General features: G+C 39.2%; 1 protein-coding gene across 3 annotated transcripts in view; it reads right to left on the bottom strand.

Annotated features, from left to right (window-relative positions):
• LOC111263114 (tropomodulin) overlaps positions 1 to 23,942 on the bottom strand; it is a 27,897-nt gene extending 3,955 nt beyond the window's left edge. For 2 of the 3 annotated variants that reach the window (XR_002682030.1, XM_022837933.1), the window contains exons 1-6: positions 20,349 to 23,942; positions 11,603 to 11,876; positions 5,113 to 5,186; positions 4,742 to 4,891; positions 4,257 to 4,359; positions 3,716 to 3,808 (exon numbers count right to left, since the gene is read on the bottom strand). Coding sequence is in view for 2 of the 3 variants with exons in the window: in XM_022837933.1 (XP_022693668.1) it covers positions 3,716 to 3,808; positions 4,257 to 4,359; positions 4,742 to 4,891; positions 5,113 to 5,186; positions 11,603 to 11,626 (444 nt within the window). In the remaining variant the exon portion in view is untranslated. Of the gene's footprint in view, positions 1 to 3,715; positions 3,809 to 4,256; positions 4,360 to 4,741; positions 4,892 to 5,112; positions 5,187 to 9,038; positions 9,205 to 11,602; positions 11,877 to 20,348 lie in introns of all 3 variants that reach the window. The other variant, XM_022837934.1, reaches the window with a different exon arrangement.

The raw sequence follows: 23,942 nt of genomic DNA, 5'->3' as shown, positions 1-23,942 counted from the left end.
TTGTGGTCCTGTGTAATGCGTATGGCAACAGGACGCTCCACCAATCGACAACAGTGAATCAAAGGTAATTTTTGAAGAGAAGTTTTTTTACATTGGAATTTATTTTTAAGCACGCAGTCCAGACAGCACCCTTAGTTAGACTTCAGCATTTTATAACTGTCGCTCTGCGTGGGGATCCCAGTCCCCACTCGGAAGGTTACCTCTGAAGTGGACCTTCGCCTGTTGTGCAAAACGATCATGTACAATTGAATGAAACCTATTGTAAAAAAGAAACACGAGAAAGTGCGTGTTATACCTTATGGACGATTGTGTAACTTAAAAGGCAGTGAATGCACCCGATATGATCCGTAATTACGTCCTTTTATTTTCAGTATATATATATATATATATATATGTATATATACACTTGACACCGTTTTCTGATTATCGCATTGAAAGGAGATCGTTCCGCTTAATCAGCATTCATTATGGTAACAGGCCTTTTTAAGGTCGGAAATGCGAGCGAAGATATGTCGGGCGGTTTAGTTTCGCTTAGCTAATCAAAGTAATAATAAATATATACAAAACTTAAGCCGAAATGGCGATGGTATAAGCATTGAAAGGTTGAGGTATCGAATCGAAGCTCAGATTGGACTGAGTAGAGAGCGGGCTTTGAAAAGTATGGTTACATTGGCTACACTATTGAGGGTCCTTGTAGCATTTTTGCGTACCTGATTTCCTACCAAACGTTGCCAAATATAAAGAAACGTGTTTTTAATCTAAATATATAAATACTGTACTGTCTATCTGTTACTACCATGATTTCGTATAACAGGTAGACAGAGCGCTTAATTACTACATTAGTTCGGAGGATTTGTCATCTCTCCTCTTTTGGATATGCAGACACAAGCTCTAAGAGCCAGCAGCGACTTCGCTTTTACTGTCCCTATGCTGTCACGGTTTGAGTTTACAGGCGTCATGTCCATACTTATTATTTGCTATTCATGATAGGTATCCGCCAAGTAACGTACATCAGAATCAGCTAATCAAGCTAAAGCTTGGAGTGTCGCGGACGTATCTCTGTAAAAAAGTTGTTCTCCAGAACATCTAGGCACTAAAGTTCTATATCCACTGTGAATGGCCGCCCTCAGAAACGAGTAAGAAGAAATGAAGTGGATAAGAAAGACTTGTCATACTGCCTAAGTTTACCAGTGATGCGACGCACTCTAATTTAAATTAACACCTTAAAGAGCGATGAAGCACCAGGTAATTTCAGCCAGTGCCATCAATCAACCAGTGCTACCTTATAACTCATGTAAGTGAATAGGATTATCTACCACGCTTGAATGATGTAACATATATTTTACAAGAAAGATTCTTCCATACCGATGCAGAAATCTTAAAACAACTACACACGGATGTACACGCGCTAAAAAAATTTTGAAAGCAGGCTATATGCATATAGAGACTTTGCGTCTATACATATACTCTATTTAGCGCATGGAAATGATCAATCCGATTTTTATTCAGTACTGGTATATGTATCAAATGCTTTGGTACGCGGATCAACTGATAGACATACATTCGATAGATAAGACGTTCCAGCATAACAACAGGGGGGTGCATGTGGCACTGGAATACCTCTATTTAGATATGTATTACTTGTCATAAAAGAACGTTTTAAGTTTTTCGTTCCTTCAAACTTCTTGCTCACTGTCCCATGGCAGCGAGAGCCTATATTGTAATTTGCTTGCAATAGGTAAATAAAAACTTGCTGTTCGTTTCGATAATACAATTATATCGACAAAAATATCAGAGAAATATACCTGCAGAAGTGCTCTGAGAACTTAAGTGGCAGGCATTTGTTCATTTTTTATTCCCGGTATATGAGGAAAACCACGAACAACAAAACAACGAAGTCGTCATAAGACACAGCAGCGCGTCAGCATTTGAGAAAAGATCAGCTATTGCCTATTTTCCACACCGGTTTGCGTAATTTTTCGTCTTTTTGGCCTTTTGCCGTCTCGAGCCCTTCTATCTTTTGCACTTCTGGTTTGCTATTCGGACTCTGTTTTGAATCTCCTGTATGTAGCATATTTATGCAATACTTAAACCGAGTCTTTCTACTAGTATCGGTACACGTATCGCTAGTATTTAAAAAGTTAGTTTCATATCAATTTAAGAATGGCTAATGACTGGGCCAGATCCTAAATCGACGACACAATCACTGTGGATAGTGGTTTGGTTTCATAAACATGATTGTCAGGGATGATAGCTCTGGCACATGAAAAGAGATTCTTTGAGATATCCGCCTTTTTTTTTTTTTGGCACAATCTTAGAGACAACTCGGAGAAGTTTCTTATATAGACGGAGGACCTTCGATATGCGTAATATGCCGAGCTGTCTTAAAGGTAACCCGAAATATGCCTGTTAGGTGGAGTAAAGAACCGGGATCTCGTCCCCAGTAATTGACAGTATTAACGATTGTGTCCATTTGGGCTGAGCTCGAGAGAAAGACTACGATGAAAATTTCACTTTCGTGTTTGGACATTTTAGAAGCCTACTTGAGAACATAATTGCAGACCGATATTACGTTTGAAACGTCTGATATTGCCACAGGAGGTACGTCTGAAACACATGTATATACACTATGTTTACATCTGCAGCAGATCGAGGTGTGTTGAACTGAGCTAATGTGCTATTCACATCACATGCGTGTACATAAGTAAGCCCTGCGCTCCGCCGCAAATTCAAACCTTTATTGGCTCGGCCGTGCGGTTGAGCTAATAGCTATGTGGCTGTTTAGATTTATACCTAAGCCTGAATTCTAAAACGAAAAAAAAATTTTGAAAAATAATGTTTTTGAGTAGAACGGCGAAAAGTTGGTAAATCACGTAGTTATAAACATTTACGGTAAGTAGGTGGCTGCTGTGGGCGAGTACAAGTAACGGGGTGCGGTGAAAATAAGTCATCATCATAAAGCAATTGGTCCTACGAAGTGGCAAGTGGTGAAGGTCACTCGGTCCAGATACTATACAATAATGGAGATCAATATGAAAATATAATTGTGCACGTCTCAGTACTTCGAAATATTCGGTTTAGTCAGAGCCTCGTATCATTCAAGCGTTGATATCTATATTTATCCTCTGTATACAAGTCTTTCGTGATTGGTAATACTTCCGTAAATGTTTACTTGTGTTTATTATTATATAGTTCTCTGACTATTCCCGGTTATTCTTTGACTTATTTTTCAGTTGTTTTCTATTTTCACATTTTTCATATGGTACCAATAGTAATTGCTTCAATAATCGAAGGCCGTTGTTAAGAATGCATGTTGTATTTCTTATGTGAGCGCTTAAGCGACCAAAGCTTGCTATTATGAATTTCCTAAGCATGATGCATGCTAATTTTAAGAAACACGAACTAGTCAAACAATGCGTAATGTTTCATTAAGTTCTGTCGAAAATATAGGCCGGTTAAATTTGACTCCGACTTAAAGATGCAACGAAATCACCCTGTAGAAAATTATACATACCTGTAAGATGCACTGAGATTTCTACCTACTAAGCCCAATATTTCAGAGTTCACACTCCAATTTGATTCTATTTGTGTATTACATCTAATCTAAAAGGGGTGGAATGACGATTTAACGTAACCGCTCAAGTAGGCAGCTATTTTTATTCACCCTTATTTAATCATAACACATCGGCTATTTATCAACTACAGACTAACTCACCGGAACACTGTCATCTGTTGTCTGTTCACTGGCTTTTTTTGTCGGTGGCTCCCAAACTCGACCTCTTTTAACCCCAGGCTGGTACTTCACCACCTGAGATAAGATAACTATTTAATAACTTTTTAATCTAACACTGAAAGAAAAGCATTTTTAATTTTGTCAACTTTTTTGATGCCCTTATGTAAGTGTTATAGATAGATAAACACTAAACTCTTACGGAAATTTTAGTCAAAATAATCGTTTCACTTGTACGTACAGTTACACTATAATCTATAAAGGGAAAACTATTAACACACTAGGCGCAAGGTGTGGTCTTCTTCTTCAGACGCCATACAGAAGAACAGAATGACTAGCATTATAGAAAAGTCTTTGTGTGTGTGATCCTAGAAGTGACGAGAAGAATCACATAGAGATAGAATTAATAGTTTCGGTCTGCAGCAGGAAAAAAATGACACAATAATGAAAGAGAAGCGTATGTACTAGGAACTGATTGGACAACACTATATTGCGGCACCATTCTTTCGAGCTATTTGCTGTTCACCTCGGGTACATCCTCCTGTTGAGATGCATAGGTTTCTAAAAACTTCAGCAACCTCTGCCGATTTAAAGGGCCTGTTGGTTCTTTATTCGTACGATAGTTACATCTGAAATATAACGTACACACGTTACAATGTTGTCCTGAAACTGGCCTTCAATTATTTCATTGTTAGATGTTCGATCTACCAAGACCGGCGATCTATGTCTATCAGATAAAGCCGTTGCGGTAATAGACAGAAAGTCTGGTTATACTATAGCGTGCCTCTATGTTACACTACTCCGACTTTACCAGGGACATCTAGGAGTATGGTGTAGATTACAACGCAAACTACATATTAAGTTTGTAACTTCATTAAATTTCATTTGCATTGGTTGCGTGGTTTGTAACTCTGGTCTGTTTCTGAAAAACTCTATAATAGCACTGCCACCTATAATACCGCCTTTATTATACAAATTGAGCTTATTGCATAAATTGGATCATTTAATGACCTTTCGGAGGGAGGTATCATTGAGTCGTCAGGATCGACCATCATTGAAAGCTGTTCGATCTCAGTGTCTGTTAGTTTGGAGAGCAGATCATCGATGTCCATGTCCGCATAGCGGCGCATGTCACGCAATATCGACTCTGAAATGGCCATCCTGAAGGGGGAAAGCGGCGCGTATTGTTTGTTAGATCATAGGCAGAGGGTCCAGTACTTGATTCATTAGTAAAAAAATTTGGCTCCTTATTTGAAAGAAAAAAGGTGTAAAAAAAATATATTTTTCGTAAATTAGTTTCATAAAGCAATGTAATTTTACTTCTATCGAAAACAATACTGCAAGCAATTGTACCGAAGGAAGCTTCACATGAAGAGACTTACTTGTCGTTGGTTTTAGCCATGTGGGTATTTATATCCTCGACGAGCTGGCTTCGTCGTCTCTTCATCACCGTGCCCTACACAACAATATGAAGATTGGCTAGTCATGTGGTGCGAATCATGTGACACCGTCCACACGCCCAAACGCATCAGTCATTCATCAGGAAGTCAATAGAAGCGCGAAACGAAGCTCTACTTTTGATGAAGCTTTTTTCACATTAATGCTACTTTAAAGCATCATATATTAGTTGCACCATTGGCAAATTTCGATAAACGCCGCCATTTTAGTACTGCCAAGAAACGCTTTGAATCCAGCTCTCAGAAATTATATTAAGTGTTACAAAGCCAAAACAAGTGAAGTGAAAGTCGCGGAAGCTGTAACAAAAAAGGAAAGCCATACAAACTCCAAACGCGATGCAAAATTGACGAATCTTCTCCGAAGACATATATCCTAACTTCTAGCTATAACACGCATAGAACGATGAAACCCCACCAGTTTGTAGTCGCCTTACTCAACATAATAAGAATAATAGCAGGCAAGTTTAGGATATTTCCATTATATCTCGCAGAAGCTTGAAAAGCGCGCTTGAACACAGCATATAGCCACGTTTGTATTCACTAATACCCATCAAATGAACGTGAAACACAGACGGAGGCAATCAGAGCAAATAATGTGCACCTTATCGGAACAGTGTGTTACATAAACATGAGATTAGATCCTTGCTGAGAGATCACGAAACAAAATGTCAGCCACATAGGCGAAGTGTCTGGACTTTAGTTGGAAGAGGATCAGCAAAACATCCTTACCGGTTGACGAAATACAATATATGATTTTCGTAAATGTAGAACCAGGCTGATTATATCGTGCATTTTACAAGAGGCACTTTCCATTCATACCACCGATATTACTACGTATTTAATTTTATTACTGCATGGAAGGTTTGATCGTAGGCTGCTATGGACCATGTCACTACGCCACTGTCTACTAGCTATACGAAGATAAACCTCAAAATGAGTAAACAGGGAAACACAAGATCTTACAAATACACGAGACGGACTCGCGAGCTTCGCCCCGTGCCTGTTCTTCCGTTAACTTACCTGACCCATTGATACTAAATCCAGTCAAACGTAAACCATAATGTATACCAAGAGCTCCCCTTGCAAATACGAGCCCCACATAATTCGTTACCCTTTTGCAGCTACTTTTTCAACCTGTTTTAGCTTACCCTAACATAAAGAAAAAAATTTTAAAAAAACCGACCTACACCATCCGACTCTCCTAATATTTTACAGTACTAATTGCATTAAGCTTTTGTAGTAAGATTATTTTTCCGGTTCCGTAAGTCCACTAGCAACATCTGTCACGTCCTAGTTATCCTGATTTACGTATTTCGTTCTCTCACTAGAATATTTTAACAGTCCTATTGTTACCCCGCGGTCATTTCATCGTGACCCCATCACCGTAGTGTAGTTCATGGTAATAGTGTAATTATTCAATTACCCTGTTCTGTTGATGGGTTATCCCATTACTTTGTCACGACTAATCCCTTAACTGCTGCGTGTACTGGGCTCCTTGAAGCGACAACTGAGCTTGACTTCCGAATCGTCAATATAAAGGTTTAAATTTCATGGTCTATGACCTATTCGGGTCAAGGTCACAATTTTATTGCTAAATTGAAAAGTTTGAAAAACAGACAGTTTTCCAATATAAACGTTTTGCAAATTTTCTACCGTTATTGAGTAAATCGTCGCTCAAATCGCGAATCGCAAATTGACATTATGCTCAATCATACGACGTAACTTAAAGAGAAAGTTTAAATTTACATTATTTGATTGGATAGGTATGAACGTCATTCATACAGTAAAGATATGTGAACATAATTTCTACAAATTAACCAAATAAGCATTACGTTGCCTATCAGAGAAAATACTGTTTCCCGAGAGGAAATATTTTTGAAATATTTATACATGAAGGAAATATTTTATTTTTGAAAAAAATAGCTAGTTCATAATTTATTAAGCATAAACTGTTTCGACAAAAATTGACCTTTTACGCCTAAACAGAAAAACATATGGATAGTCGGATATTACCCTGAAAAAAAAAGCCAATGTTACATCCAGTTTGTAGAGCTCAGAGATTACAAATAGCTTTTTGATATAAACTTTTTACACATTATCAGCGGTTATCGAGCATATCTCAAATTAAAATCACTCTTTATAACAAAAGCAAATTCCTCCCAGAAAAACTATTAACTTCATCTGACGCGGGAATTTTTTCGAAAAAATTTTAGCGGCTTACTAAAGATTAATCGAATTACATTACTCTAAGGGGACGATTTAGTTAGGACAGGCAGGCGAACCAGCACACGTGTCATGATCTCCATACCCTGTGGTATTTACACTGTTTTTTCGTGTCGGTTACTCTCACCATTCAGAAAAAGTACTCATTTTATTTAAGAATACAAGTCATACATCAAGATAGTTGAGATATATATCGTTATATTACATTATATATCGTTTTACTGATTAAGTAAATTAACATAACGCCCCCTTATAGGAAAAACAAATGCGCCCTCAGTTAAAAAGGGAATTTCCTCATTTGAAAAAAGTAAATGAAAAATTATTATAATCAGTATTAAGGGAAAAAATCATCGACGTATCGTTAATTGATCTTTTTCTGAAATCCAATATTTCGTAAAGCTTGAAAGACAGTCTTTTACTATAAAATAAAAAGCATCTCTTTTTCTACTCTTTTAATGAAAATGTAGCAAAGCTAGCGCTGTGCATAAGTGGCAAGTTTATAGAAAAAATTTAAACCGAATCCTTGCTTCAAGACTGAAGTAATCGTCTTAGCCGAACCAACTTGCTTTGGAGTAAAGAACAAAAAACCTAAATACTGAAATTTCAACTCTTTATATAACGCCATGGCCGGACGAATTCGTTTTCTTCAGATTGAAAACTGGCTACTATTGCTGTCGTCATGAACAAACGTTTGTCTTTTGACAATTTCGAAAAAAAAAACTTGTTCCTAATTATTGCTATGCTTTTGCTGCTAAGAGGGTCGTACACCTCCTGTCAAACACCACTAAATCTATCGCTGTCAAATTACTCGTTTCGCAATTAGTATTGATAACTACCGTTGAAAATAGGCTTTTTTTTGTTTTGACTCGTACTATATACTTACCACCGCCAGGTATCTTTACACTTTATACAAGTACTAAAAAAATTGCAACACTTGGCTGGATGTGACTTCTTATTCTACCTGTGATCTGGTAATATAAGCATTTTTTTTTTGTAAAAATATCGCCCATGAGAACTTATCCATTTGATCTACACCTAATCGCCATATTAATGACACGGGTAACCACCCCTTTGGAAGGACCAACGAGATACTTTTAGCGTTATACAGAGCTATGAGAATAGGGTCAAAAATGTAGAGCATTGGGCAAGCTGTGCCTTAAGTACGGCATACCACACCGACAACTCAAACTGGAAAGACCTTGTTGACTTTAGCAGATGTTATCCTGCAGATCGCATTAGCATAAAGTTAAGGCAAGCCAAGCCAAGCCATATGTAAGCATTTTCCTACTGAGGATTGTTGTTGATCGCATAAACTATAAAGCTGAAGAAATTTATGGGAAACTGTTAGTCCGCGCGCTTTACCGTGGTGATGGAGTATGCGATAGACAGTGTACACGGGTTCAATGGGTCGCTTATGGGCCTTTTCTTCAAAAATAATTTTCAACTCTACATAAGGATTTCCATGTATTTTTACGTGTGTCTTGTAAGCTATGAGAATAAAGCGTCTTCGGGAATAAAACGAACCATTCGATTCGTTCATTATGCAGCCGCCTGGCAAACACAAGAAACAGATTACCTTTAGTTAAGGAAAATTGAGTTAGATGCAGATAATTCAAGCAACGACGTACAAGATCTAAGGTCAGGTTCATGGTTGCGTGGCGGTGGGTCGATCGTTTGAAGGTGAGGAAGAATAACACAAGGACTTTTCGTTGAATATTTTTTGTTCGACGCCAGTCAGTTTACCGTCGGCCGTTTTTGCATCGCTTTCTTACGTTGAGCTTCCTTTAAGGCAGACTTCATTGCATCGTTAGATTACACTAATTGTGACCTGATATTTATATAGTAGCATTCAATACTTCTACCACGGGTGCACTTAATTTTCTGGATAGTTTCTAGCAAACAACGGCCGCGATCGTACAAGGCTGTGACGACAGAAAGACGATCCACAGAGGCTCGATTGAAATCAACGCAAAACGATTAAGTACGTTACAGAGACAACAGTCGAATCATTTTGCTTCACTCCCATAGTCGCACGACTACGGCCGTTTGCATAGGTCAACACCTGTTCTCCATTCTAGTCCGCTGCTACTGCTTACAAAATCAGGAGCATAATCTACTTAGATGGGCTATACACGACAATGTATCGGAGATACATTAAGCAGTTCGACTATATAATTAGCCTGTTACTTAAAGGAAAGCCTGATGTGCCACTTTATACACCAATCCTAATAATATTCTTCGTCAAGGTACGTAGTGAAATGTAAACGGATGAGTGTAACTTGTATGGTGGCCCTGACAGAATGCTGCATACCTAGAAATTCGGTTTTATTCTTTGTCCTTTTTGATTGTAAGGTATATTTCAAAAGATCAGCGGCGACTTTAATTATCCTACCAATATTCGATGGAAAAATAATAGATTTTTAAGATGATTGTTATTTTATCGCTGGGACTTATTTGAATCTATGCTGCAGCTACATCATAATAGCGGCGGTGCGGCGTATATGGTGTTACGTAAATCTATTATTTTGTTTCTTTATCTAATGACATCTCTCTGTTACATGACGCGAACTGAACTAGTTCTACGTTTTTTTTTTTTTTTGTTATATAGTTTGTAGTGTCCTGTGTAAATAGACCTATTTACGCCTAGGTAGGTTTTATGGTATTTAGTTATATCATCAAATGCAATGTAAAAACCTCATGGTGGTTCCGCAGGTGATTCAAAAAGGTATACAATTCGTTTTAGTAGAAAAAGCTATTTAATTATTAAGGGGAAATGAATAATCTGTTGTCCAGCAGTAATTTAAGAGTAATCAAATAAGATTCCTCTATCCAGAATAGAAAAGCCATCACAGTTCAGCTGTGAAGTCTTGAGCTATTCCGAAATAGCTTGGTGAGGTTCGTTTCTGGTCATATTGCTACCTGAGTTGAGCGCTGCTGCCTTGAACAGCTTGTCCCTTTCAGCGTCAGGAAAACCGCATGTCTCTCTGAGCCCAGTTTTAAACCTGGTCAATACTAGGTATCCCTAAGTACGCGCTGCACGATGGCGGAAACTAGCGTTTCTGATATGATAGGAAGATCCCCCCCCCCCACCCCCCCCCAACCCCCCCCAAAAAAAAAAACACTGCCATTCGCTATACTACACGTTAAAAATTTACATGTAGTGAATGTATGGGGAAGAACGAAGTGAGATTTTCTGTGAAATAGGCTTAATAACTCCAAATCTCACCGAAAAAGTACGAAACGTTTTTCTGAATTTTCTGAGATCTCAGATATAGCAATTAAAAAGTACTAGGAAGGCGAACGCTTATTATATTGCCTCCCGTATCATTTAGACATGCAAATAAAAAAGGTTCTAATAAATATAGCTTGTCCATCGACATTAACAAAACGTAGTCAAACATAGTGGTGCACACGCCATTTTCAGGAGATCAACACAAGCTTCCTAGTGTTTAACAAACACAGGTAAACGCCTTTTAATTTAATGTATTGACAATCAAGGAGTTAAACTTAAATACACAAGGCTCTAATAAAATAGGTTAACTATGCTTTTTTTTTTTTTTTTTTTTAAATATTATTAAGCCTGCATACGTTCTTTGCCAAATGTGCATAGAAAATATCGGTGCCAGCTAAGGAAGCATTCATTTTTTTTATTTTATTCGTAATGCACTAAACCAATTACACATGTCTCTCCTATGTATATATATATATATATATATATATACGCATGTGTAGCTATTATTCTATGAAGTCTATAAATATGAAAATTAAAAACTTTTTGTTGTAGCGTTTTTTTTAACCATTAACGACATAAAGTGTTGCGTAACTCTCATTAACAGAAGACGGCAGATACTTCGGAGTAGACTACTCTCATAATAGTATTTATATAATAAACTAATATTTCTTCACTTTCAAGTAGCTGTGTATCTATGCAGATCGTGACACGTGTGCGATGCGTGACAATGACGACATCCCTGGCACGCTATCTGAGTTGCCTTAAAACTGTTCTGATAACAATATACATAGATATACATATACCAATTACCTAGACTGTGCTTCTAGCTGCATTTAATAAATAATAAATTAAAAAACGAACGGACACGCGTCCATACATTGCTGCAATTTTGAAAAATCTATGTTTTTATTTAAGAAACATATAAGAAATTTTTTGACATATCCTATCGTTGGCGCTTACCTTGACTCTAATTTCGGACTCCATTTTAGCGATTATCGAAATCTATTGGCTGCGATTCTCTTTTATCTGGAATAAGAGACGGAAACTGCTAGAAGCTGGCACTGCTATTGAAATTAGCTTAGATAGCCCACCGTATTCCTAACGCGTCTGCACGCGACTGAACTAGCTCGCCACCTCCCCTTCAAAATGGAACAAGAACTTTCTCGAACAGCGTCAAGACTATTACTGCGTCTATCTGCATCGTATCAGAAGACGTCTCAGCTCGATCCACAGTCTGAAAGTCAAGTTTATGTAAAACAAAAACAACAGGACATTTAGCATTTAACATACAGAATAGCATTGCTTTATATTCTATTATATTTAATAATATATTGTATAAAAATTACTTTGAACTCGCATGAACGCTAAACACAACTCAAAACAAGACAAAAGATGATGACGCGATCATCAAAATATTAGGCTATTAAGAACAGGAAGACATTGCGACTGTGTAATAAGTCGATGAATTGAATTTAAAAAAAAGCTACGTCTTTTTTTATTACAGGTAAGCAATTATCTCTTGTTTTAATAGAATTACAACATGCTTTAACTAATAATAATAAGTGTCATAAGCAGCAGCAGCAGCATGCAAGAGGTAGCTTAGAAATCTCTTTTTTTTTTTTTCAACTACACATTGCGTAATTATAAACAAAACATAATAATTATTTGCTGTCTATCTATTTTTGCTCCTGTCTATGTAATTTTAATAGAGGAAAAAATGGCTAGTCCGCCTTAGGGGCTCTCGTACTTCGTGAGGCTCTGAAATCAGTACAACAGGCATCGATAGAACCGCTTCCAAAAAAAATGCTTTTCCTGTAAGCTGTCAAGGTGAGAGCTTACAAGAAAAGCATTTTAATGACGTCATTAAAAAACAAACCCAATATATAGAAACAAAGTAACGCAACCTGGGCAAAAATGTTGATATTGCTCATACTATTAAGTTGTCTTGCTGTAAAAGATGCTCAAATTGCATCCGTGATTTAGTGTAAAAAAGGCGTTGTTGTTTTCCTAGAAAGGCCCTAATAGCGTTCATTGTTTCAGTGTTGGAACTACACCGTGGTCCGGTCAGTCATTTGAACGTTTATTGCCCTCAGGATAGATCAATAGGATCCTTCGCGCGCGATTTGCGTGCGAATGATCGAGGCAGGCATGCTTGCTTGAGAATCCAGATATTGCTTTAAGCGATCAGGCCATTCGCTAAAGCGCGCCGACTAGCAGAAGAAGTGCGTTTTGAGCTGTTGTGATAACTCCCGATTATTTCCCCAATGACATCCCCTTTTTTTGGCCTGGATCTGACCACTGTTTTTTTTTTTGAATGACTTGGGAGACTCGTGTACCGTGACTACCACTGAGATTCACTAGAATAATCTATGTGTTCGTACAAAGTCAGTTGGTATATCTTTAACGCTTTTCGTTGTGTTCCAGGTAGTGTGCTTAGGTCAAAGACTCCGAAAGCTTTGGCTGATGTCATAATTGCCATAACAACTCCCTGAGTCACGCCGTTTGCGTTAATAGATGACCGTAGGTCGATAAGTACAGACTGAATTTCAGCGTAATGGCAGCACCGCTAGATGACAAGAGCAGAAAGCTTGAGACGGCTGAAATATACCCTTCCTCGAGGCCATAGTGTACGACCGCATTCACAGAAGCGGCAGCGCCGCTAGACAGTGTTTAGGTCGCCGTGGGGGTTCCCACCACAATCAAGCCACCTCGCTATGTGCTTGTCACGTTAACGAGTACTTTCTCTTGCCTCGGTGATCGGCACTCCACCTCAATGACGACAGTCGGTTGATATTATTTGAAGTAGGGCCCAGCAGATAATGTAAGGTATAAAAGAAGGATTAGCGTGTCTCTTATACTGAACAGCAGTAGTGTTTGGGTTTGGTAACTCGGTTATTTGTAACGCTTGTAGCTATAAGAACTAATCTGTTAGCTAAGCAGCTAATATTATAGCTAGATGGTTATAGATAGGTGCAAGGAACTCAGAGAGGCCAAGAATGGAAGAGTGGTGTAATGATACGATCTCGCCATTTCCATCGTTCTTGTTGCTGTTATCGTCATGATCGTTAAAGGGCAGATGTGAAGAACGGGGCGACCTATATTTGTCTCAGTCTCAATAGGCAACGTGAACCGTTAACGCTACTTGATCCAACAGACGCAAAAAGGTGTAACCGTTGCATGGATCCATTATTACAAGGCATGACCCTGCGAGACTGAATATGAATCTGGACATAGAGAAAATTATAAATTAGACCTAGTGAGAGATAGTTAAGGTGTACAGAAGCTTAAACATGGCGATAATCAGACGCAGACTAGGGGACAAATTAGACATTGTGTTTCACCACAAAAAGTAAGTGGCGGATTACTATGTTTCGATTACAAGAACAGCACAGTTATGAATATGCTACAGAATCTTCATCATCTCCAAGAGTCTGATTGAGTCATTACCTGATTTCAGAAGCTATCACCATTGTCAAAGAAACTGAATTTTATTCGAGGAGCACGAAACTGTGAGAGCACGTAATTTTTTAGGAGGAGTTTAAAGTCCAATATATTATTGCACGGATGAGCGAACTTCAGTCCTATGGCATTCATCTGCTACTACACTGCTCTCACCCACTAAGGCCTGGATTAACCCCGTGTTCATTGGACATGCACTTCTTAATTTGGACCACAAGCTAATAGTACATTCCAGCAACTTCAGAAAATCAAAATTTTTCGAGTGTTATGTTGTTTACAGCCGCTAAGCATTGTTTCAGACGGCCAGCAAATTTTTTTAAAGGTTAAGGACCAAAGCATTTTGCGGATCGGACCTTATTGCTAAGCTATTTGACCGGTACCGTGAGTCCTTGAACGTTTAAGGCCTGGACCCTGACGCAAGGTCTAGTTCAGGCAGCTAGCAAGTCTAATAGTATATGAGTGGCTTTTTTCAGATAACTGCGTTCCGTCAAAATATTATGAACATTTTGCAGGGACGTTTGAGTTCTGAAGCTGGGTTTTTATATTATTTTTTCGAATAGCAACAGAAAAACGAAAACAGAATTTAGTGCCTACAAAATATTAAGATGTACAACAATTTTCCGTAAACTGCTAACGCGCTATTCAAAGAATAGAGTAAAAAATTAGTGAGGGATTTACTTTATGCGATTGGCTAGCGCGTTTTGAGCTGCACCCTGTGTAATCCTATGCTATTCTGATGTTTGCTGTCCGGGTATCGTTACCATAAATACCAAATCGCTCTTCGCCTTCTATTTGAAATACGATGTTTAAAAAGTTTATTAGTAACTGCTGCGCAGATCTAACGGGGCCCATCAGCTGCAGACAGCTGACGTGTGGTTCAGTGCGTCCGCCCCGGTCAAACCTCTGATTGACAGAAAAAAGACATACAATCTAATGGTATCTGTAATTTTATTTCAAGATTAAGACTTAAATGATAAATCGATAACAAAAATAAAAGTTGTTAGTAGCACAAATAGAAAGAAAAACAAAGCAGTGTCTTAAGCTCAGATGATGATTTATGTGGATTCTATATTTTTTCGCGTCGTAAAGGTTAGTGTATATGGCAAACGCATACAGACAACGGCAAAACACTCAGCCTTGATTATATGACTTAGAACTATAAATATACTTCTTTTAATTTTTAATATTAATATCGTTGTTATATAAATAATTTTCCTTGATTGGTCCTCTGCTGCTTAGAATTCGTCACTACCTCTGCCTGTGGAGTCTCTTTTGATTTCATCACTGCTATAAGGGAAGCCATAAGGCGTGCGCGCGTTTGCTCTTGTGGCTACGCAACTTCCTTATCCCTCGGGGCTTGCCTTATTCGCACAGTAGAAACGCTTTTTTTGTAAGGACGATCTTTGTAATGACATTGTAAGTAAGTTTGTATAGGGCCAGTTTTTAGTATAAGTTGCGTGGTCGAATCTAGATATCGGCGTAAAACACGGTTTATTAGATCGGAAAACAAGGATTATCGTCCACAAATGTGTCGGTATGAAAAAATTATGCTTCAGCTACCATATAGAACTACATCGGTACCCTCGCTGACCTCATCACCCTGTACACGCTTCATTGCATGAGGACAGCTTTACCTTTGTACCAGTTCGGAGAACAGAATAAATATATCCAAATAAATGTGGAACAGTTGTTCTTTACGATTTGTTGTCAATTAGGGCCGGAAGGAAGTCGTTAAATCTCAACACGTTTTGTCAACTTCATGATCTGTTACGTAAAGGCAGACAGCGTAAACATACCAACCGAAGGTATTCCTATGGCAATACAAATGGATCTACAAAATATAACTAATACTTAGCCAATTATTAACTTTGAATCAATGCACAATCCATCCGAGCCTTATCGTGAGCTTATTATATTGGTATAGGTGTGGTTAATTAGAGTCGTTGTTGTTCTATACGATTTTCCGCATGCCTCTTCACCTAATAGCTAAAGTGACGAACGGTTTTGTAAATATCATTATTATATGGGGAATGCGATTATGTTGCTACTGTACCTGCCGTCCTAAGGACACGCAAGCCCGCTAAAAATAGATTCAACACGCCTCAGCATTATTCAAAAAGATTCACTGACTAATTTTCTAATGTAGTATACGTTTATATCGCTTGTAAACCGTTGGCACCATTAGCTGCATGTTTCATGCGAGGTTATACTTGCTCTGTTTGCCATGCATGTATGCACGTGGTTTGAAAGCATTGAAAAAAAAAGCTTCCAGGGCATCGTTTGCGGATAAATAACAAAAAAAATTAAAAAAATCATTTTAAATCTGTTTGTTTACGCCATTGCATCGGGACACCACTCGCTCCCGCCACACACACATCGCGATCAATCAATCAATCGATCGATTAAATACGTACTAAATAAAATTAAATACGTACAAAAAGATATGGCGATAATGATGATAATAAGGTTCCACAATAGAAGGGACCTAGAATATCATTGAAGGCCTAGTTGAATCGTTCTGTAACACAATTATGCCCAGCTACTGTAAAAATGGTACGAACGAGGTAACCTATCATGCAACCCAGTAAATAATGATTTATTCAAGATTATAGAAACTGCGTTGCCAATTATTTTTGCTGTTAAAATTCGTCGTGAGCGTATGCTTTGCACTCTTCTAAATTTTGTCTTTTAGGTTTTTCAAATCCTTAGTTCGATGCACTGTGAGGGCGGACAAAAACTAAACCAAAATTTCTGTATGCTTTTCGCAAAGTGGTAATTCCAAGTGATTTAAAAATTCTTGATCTCGGTTCAAAGTGAATGTATTAGTTAAACGTTTTATGCTGTGCATAACTAAATGAATAGATGGACATTTTTTTTTATTTAGTCCTACAAAATTGCGTACAGGATATGCATAAATACATCAAAGCGAATATCATCGATCTAACAAAAACTCACACGAAATTCAATTTTTTGAAAATATATCGACAGACAACCCAAATCTGCGATCACACCACACCTTTGGCAGAAGAAGACAATCTCAACAAAGGCCTTATTTCCCTAATTACGATTATATACTTACTCGATTGCCTCACGGTCAAACGGGAAAAATAGACAATTAATTGTTTGTTGTTCTAAGTGTGACGGTCTGATCACAACTAGTGATCATAACAACCCAGTGACGAGACGAAAGTGAGACCGATCTGATTTGGCAACAAGAACAATGAATCGTGAGTGAGGATCGTCGAAGTCTTTCGCAGTATAGAGTCTGATCGCATCAGGGTCAACTCGCGTCACATTTGCGCTGATCCCCTGGCAACAGTGACCGCTTAAGCAGACAACAGATACGATCGAATGAATCAGCTCTTATTATCTGGGGACTGACATCAACGTCGGCCAATAATAAGAGCCGAATGTACATTACTTAGGTACACTGTTTATTTATATAGATAACTCTGTGCTCTACGAGTGTTAGTCGTTGTGTAAGTCTTTAATTGTCTGCGATTGGTTTTGACATTGCTCAGGGATATATTCATTTTATGCAAAGCTCGAGCATCGGATACAGTTTATTTACCCTTATCAGAAATGGCAGCAAAATAGAAGATTGGATTCTCGCACAGCCATATAATCATAGATATCTAAAAATATAGAAACCCAACTAATCAAAACTTAATATTCCGTATACCTAGTGACACTCATTTTACTCAACGGCATTTTTAAATTGTAAGCACAACTTCAATATTGTGTTTTTGCTTTTTATTAAAATCGTAAAATACATTTGATATAATGAAGGATAGTGACTAATATAGAAAGCGAGCAAAGCTGCCATTCATGTCCTAGCAGAAATTAACGAATGCTCGGTATCACCACAAAAAAACCTCTCTTTGAATTATTTTTGAATGAACTGTAACTAACAATGATATAGGAAATCCTGTCGAGCGCACCACAAGTAATATGTCCGCTGTATGACGCAAAATTTGCGCGAGACGAAGTCATAAATTTATGTCGAAATAACTTTCCCTATTTTTATGCCACCCGGTTGGAGGCACTGACATAAAAAAAATTGCATTTTGTGTTTTTAGTTACCCTTCTTAGTCCGTTTTACAAAATAGTAACCTACTGATCTACGCGTTTACTTTGGCTCTCAGTTCTGCTTCAAAAAACTTCGATAAAAAAATTTACTTCGACCTGAATGTGATTATTTCCAGAGTCGTTCTTGGGCCCACCAAATGGCAATAACGGCATGCAAAGCTGCATCAGATCGAGGACTTTATTATGCAATAACAGAGGATAACTACACGTTGCGCAGTACAATTTTTTTATAACTGCAATTTAGCGAACGCTCTGGCTCTTCGCAGTAAGAAAATTTTTTTTTACTGAACAAGCGCTTCACTTCCCGAAACGTTCTTGTGAAGGAGATCGCTCGAGCTCATAATCATATTCTCCATTAGCTACAAAGTAACGTTTAACTGACCAATGCCTCAGGCGCCACCGTCGTCGTCAAGCAATTATGGTTCTGTTGCGCTCGGAGGCAGCATCTGATCTATGCGTTTTAAAAGTTTGTTAATTATAATTTGCTTAATTTTGGTGTGCGGAACAAATAGAACTGAAAGATGTTTTTAATGACGTTGTTTGCATCGAGGAAGCCTACTTAAATGTTCTCAGGCTCAGATACACACGCAGTCTCCTACTAGCAATACAACTACTATTACCGAATAGGCCCTAGTAGAAAAAGCGTGAGAGTCAGTCAACAGCATTTCAGGTAATAAGGTTTACGTCGTCGGCGTATGCCTCTCGCATATGCTATCTCGCCGCCGCCGTGCGGGAACAACAACGCAGCATCTAACCTCGCTTCACATCCTGTTGGCAGTTGCGTCAGTAATAGGAAGCATGTTGCACAACTGGAAGCATAACTGCAGCATAAGGCCCTTGCACAAGCAGTAAAACCAAACCAGTATATATTTATCGTGCTCCCTAACGAGTGGATTACATAGTCTGACGGCTTCTATACCCAATCGTTAAAATCTTCCCCATATGCTGAAACCGTAGCAATGATTTGTAAAAGTCATGCAAGGTTACCGATAACATAGCAATTAGGCAAGTAAATTACTCCAAAAGCGAGATCTACGCAATTTTATACAAAAGCTATAACAGAGACGTGTATCTAAGAGCGGAAGCATTAATCTAAGTGATTTATCAGCCCTCTACTTTCACAGCGACAGGATCGCTTGTTCAGGTACTGATAAAAAGGTTTTTTGGAAGCTTTTAAAAATCATTGCTAAAAATGCTAGTCTCTTTTCATTGGTTGATATGAAAGGCCAAAAACTCAAACTTTCCCTATTTAATATTTTGCAGAACCGTTAAATGAAAAACGAGTGACGGTGGTCTTGGAGTTACGAATAAAATCTTCTTTTTAAAAATGCGTCAGATCTCAGAAACGGTGTATCACCTTCAAGAGTGCAACACCAATGCATATTATCTGGACTTTCCTAGTCCTGTCTAAAAAGCTCGCTCTAAAATATTGCTGTAAAGTCTTCAGATCGTGTCAAACTGTATTTTTTTTTTATTTACAAGGTCGAATGCACCTACAGCAGACGAAATTCAATAGGTCAGGGGTAATTCTAGTCGTAGATCGTAGAATACCTAAGGATATAAGCTGGGGGCCAAGCTTTATGTTCTGTCACAAATTATTTAAGCCTGCCACAAAAAAGGCCAATGTAAGGCCTCTTAATAGCTATAATAAGACTGATTTGAAATCACTGAGACTAAGACATTGATTGGCAATCAGTACAGCAACTCTTTTTTATGTTCTAGTCCATAAAACAACCATTAATATTTCTGACGTCCTGCAAACAAATATCATCTAGCGTTTTTGATATAGTTGAATGGTGGATATTTAGTTTGAGATTTGGTGGTCGCAATGAAAGGAACAGAGGCATAAGCAGCAGGCGAACTACGATGGATAATTCCTCAACATTTAATCCTGAACATAGAGGGTGCTTGCTGCCTATTTCTTTCCCATGGGTCGGTTAGAATTTCGATGAGTGTCAGTAAAAAAATACGAAAATGCCATTGGATGATGCTTTCACTCATATACAGAATAATACAACCTGTCGTTTAATTACTATCCTTGACGTTCTTGCTGGTCTTCCTGAATTCGCAGTGGTTTTGTATTAAAGCTTTGTGATGAGCATCGATGCGTTCTATGCATGCAACATCAATGCATGTAAATGGATGCTGACTGACTCACCAATTTGGAAATGAGCAGTCATTACGGCACGACGATCCTCATGTTAACGTGAGATATTATCCTGTACGGACGTGAATACAAGAACTATTCTATTTGTAAAAGCCTCCAGCACGACCGGACGCTTCAAGCAGAGTCGAGATCAATGATCACCAACTACCACCTTTCAACAATGCTCAACATCCAATCCAGCACAAAGAGCGTGTTCTCTATCGTGCGCTCGTAAGCGCGTATTTGAGTATTTTTCCAAAAGGATGGCCGCCAGCCGCACTAACTTCGCGACGAGTGACGACACTCAGTGGAACGATGAACACAACGGATAAACTCTAGCTAAGCAGGTCGGCTGATCTGTTAGTTGGTCACTACGTAGTTGAACAATGCGTGCACTAACTTGTTTCTTAACTTTGATAGAATGGTTCGAGCGTATGATCTGACGTACGCGGGGAGGAAGCTTTATGACGAGGTTAAATTATCTGGATAGGTGCTATGGCTTCACGTTTACTTAGCACGATATCCTGTGACAATGCGGTAGTGCATACTCGGGTGTCGGGGCGGTCAGAGGGCATTATAAGTTGAGCTTGTAATTGAATTTGTCTTGCGAAGAAAAATATGGTTAAGTAGAAAAGGTTGGTTTCTAGACGGATGGCTGCTGTTGGCGGTGCTATTCCTTTTCGCTTAGCACAGAAGGGCAACACAATTCGACTCGTATCTCAGAAGTCTGGAGTGTGAGTGGAGCCGGCCGCAGCCCCATTCTTGTTTGATAGCGAAGCTAAGCCTGCAGATAGAGTAGATAGGCACCCAACTGCTACCAGCCTAAACAGGCACGCAGCAGCAGCTGCGCGGCCGATTCGCCGTCACCCGAAGACGACGCCGTGTGGCCGAGGACGTGATATTTGCGTGCCTTCCTTTGGTCTGTTAATACTGTTACCACCACAGCCACGGGTACCGTGCAGCTGCAATTTCGGCCGCTACAGCAGGCTGTGCGATAAACAGTGTCTTCCGGCAGTGGCGCGACAGCCCTCGCTTTTCGTCCTCATAAGCCTTTGCGTGCTGGCTAGCTGATTGCGCTTGTCGACGTGTTCTCCTTTAAGCCTTCCGCAGCAGGCTACTCAACGAGAAGTTCAACGCGACAAGTGCCAGTGAACGGCCATAGACGCACGAGCTAAACGCCTATGAGAAATCTGCGATAGCCAAATAACCGTAGCTCGGGCCTTGTCTAACCGAGAATATCCGCTAGCTCGGCAAAGATACCGGAGGTCCTGTCTGAGCCTAGTTATGCTGCCTGTCGTGGTTGTGGCATGCACAGCCGTTACTGCCCCAACGATCGTTGACGGCTGGCTTGCATCGTTACATCGTACAGCATAACCACTACAATTCTTCTATCTGTCTGTGCTTTCTGCGTATATTTGTATGAGAGACTCGAGTCTACGGGTAGGTTGTGACTTGCGGCGGCGGCTGTGGCGAGGAAAGGCAGCGTCGGTCGCAACGTAACGACAACGACGGTCAGGCTGATTGCATTGTGGCCCTCTTTCCTCGTTGTTTAATGGCGACTGCAAGGCAATCTGAGTCCGTTGCTGTCAGCTGCGCTATAGCGGCAACATCAGGAACAAGCTTCGCTTCCCCGAGCAAATACGATGACTTCTGGCATTCTTACCGCCGCCGCCATCGCTGTTGCTTCGTAAGCGGCAGCATTGCTTACGCGCAAGCAGTCAATCGTGTGTTGTTAACTAAGCACACATTCATACACACAGTTACGCAGCAGAAAATACAACATAGAGGGATACGACAGCGGCGTATCTACGGTACTGACTGCTTCAATAGATCGACAATTGCTGCCACTACGCGTGCGTACATACACAGTGCACAGTGAAAAGACTGCGTTGGCCGACCAGTCTGTTGCGCGTGCAAAATGAGTCAAAACCACTATCGATTGCACTGCTTTTCTCACGGTTATTGGTAGAGTCGAGCTCAGTAAAACTTTAATTTTTTCCAATTGAGGAAGTCGCTGGTGTGTCCGGGCTTCGCGGTGTACTAGTGACGGTAGCCATACGTGTAACATAGATTGACTTAATGAGAATTCCTTCATTACCGACCTCGTCTCCCCCACTCCCGTCAGGTATTAGAGAAGTGTGGACCATGTGAGAATCGCCACCGAGAAACTTCACGACAACAGCGTACGACTCATATGTTATTAGAAATAACAACAGTAATGCAGTGTATGTGTAACGAGAACTATTGTCCATGCTTATTAGTTAAATGCAAATGACCTTTTGTTAGACAAACTAATATTGTCATGGTATACACAACAAGAGGAGTATAAGCGAACCCGTGCTACCGTCAGGTGATTGTTGTGCAAGCTGTAGAAACGTCTGACCGCTTCTGGGTCTGAAATTTGCGTCGCCTTCACTGTGTCCTAGAGTCATTTGCATGCATTTCAGCACAGTTAGAAGCTTCCCATACATACGACTGTATTAGATAGATTGTATGATACTTAAGCGATTAATATATGTATTATGTTTTCCTAAATACAATAAATTCTCTAGATTAGCTAAAGGAAGAATGTTCGGAAGGGTTCGATGCTGTAGTTTTTCCAGTTGTTGTCACTAGGAACCGCCGATGCGATTCGTGGATTCCAGTGGCAGCAGACATTTAGGACACAGACCCTTTTCAGCAGCTACTATTGGCAGTGTGAACTCGAAGCTATGCGTCTAAAAAAGACTAGGTTTGAGCAGCGTTACTGTAAACTCTGAACATTCTTCTTCTTCTTCTTGGCCTGATCTTAGGACGCGCCGATCGTCCTGAAATTCAGCTCTCAAATTGTACAGAGCGACCAGCCCTAACACTTGCTATAATTTGTTTAGAGTAGAAGATAACGATAAACTTGCCCGAACGACTTCGGACGCAACCGTTATAAATAGAGAGTGCTTGTACCGCCTACACTGCAACCTTTCTTACATTTAATGATGTATTATTTTACACGGACTCTTTCCAATCAGTTAACAGCCTTAAAGATACAGCATTTCAAACAAAAACAAATAATATCACGGAATCTCAGTTAGCAGAGGTGACAATAATCCATCCAAACAACGCAGACGGCAGGGTATCAACCGATTATATCGCACATTAGCTGGACGCCCAATAAAGACAGTATTCACGGCAAACGACATACTTACGTGACTTTAACAACGTGAAGATTTACTTATGATTATTATTACTAAACAGAATTTAACTTCCAGCCTACCTACGTTTGTGTGGCTTGCCCTCTAAGCTGGTGAAATACAGTTAAATAAGTGCGTTCGGAGGAATTCTGCAATACCTAAGTAGAAAAATTATAGGTCCATCTCGACCGGCTTATAAAGTTTATTGAAAAATTGCGCGTATGTATACCGTTTTTAGTCAAAACAGTTTAGATGTAATTTGTCTGTTCAGTGAATCGGTTCCTGTTACGACGTTTAGTTGAATTGATATGATTTTTCAGTCATAAAATACTTGCAGTATTGCCAATAGTTTATAAGGAAAATGTAAGCACATAGAGCAAAAATGGAAAAACGTAAGACAAATACACATGCACTATCTACATCTATACATCATTCGAAA

Source organism: Varroa jacobsoni, unplaced genomic scaffold (assembly GCF_002532875.2).
Source record: "Varroa jacobsoni isolate VJ856 unplaced genomic scaffold, vjacob_1.0 scaffold_735, whole genome shotgun sequence".
NCBI lineage: Eukaryota > Metazoa > Arthropoda > Arachnida > Mesostigmata > Varroidae > Varroa > Varroa jacobsoni.
Note: the sequence above shows the minus strand (reverse complement) of the source record. Positions and strands in the feature narration are given on the sequence as shown.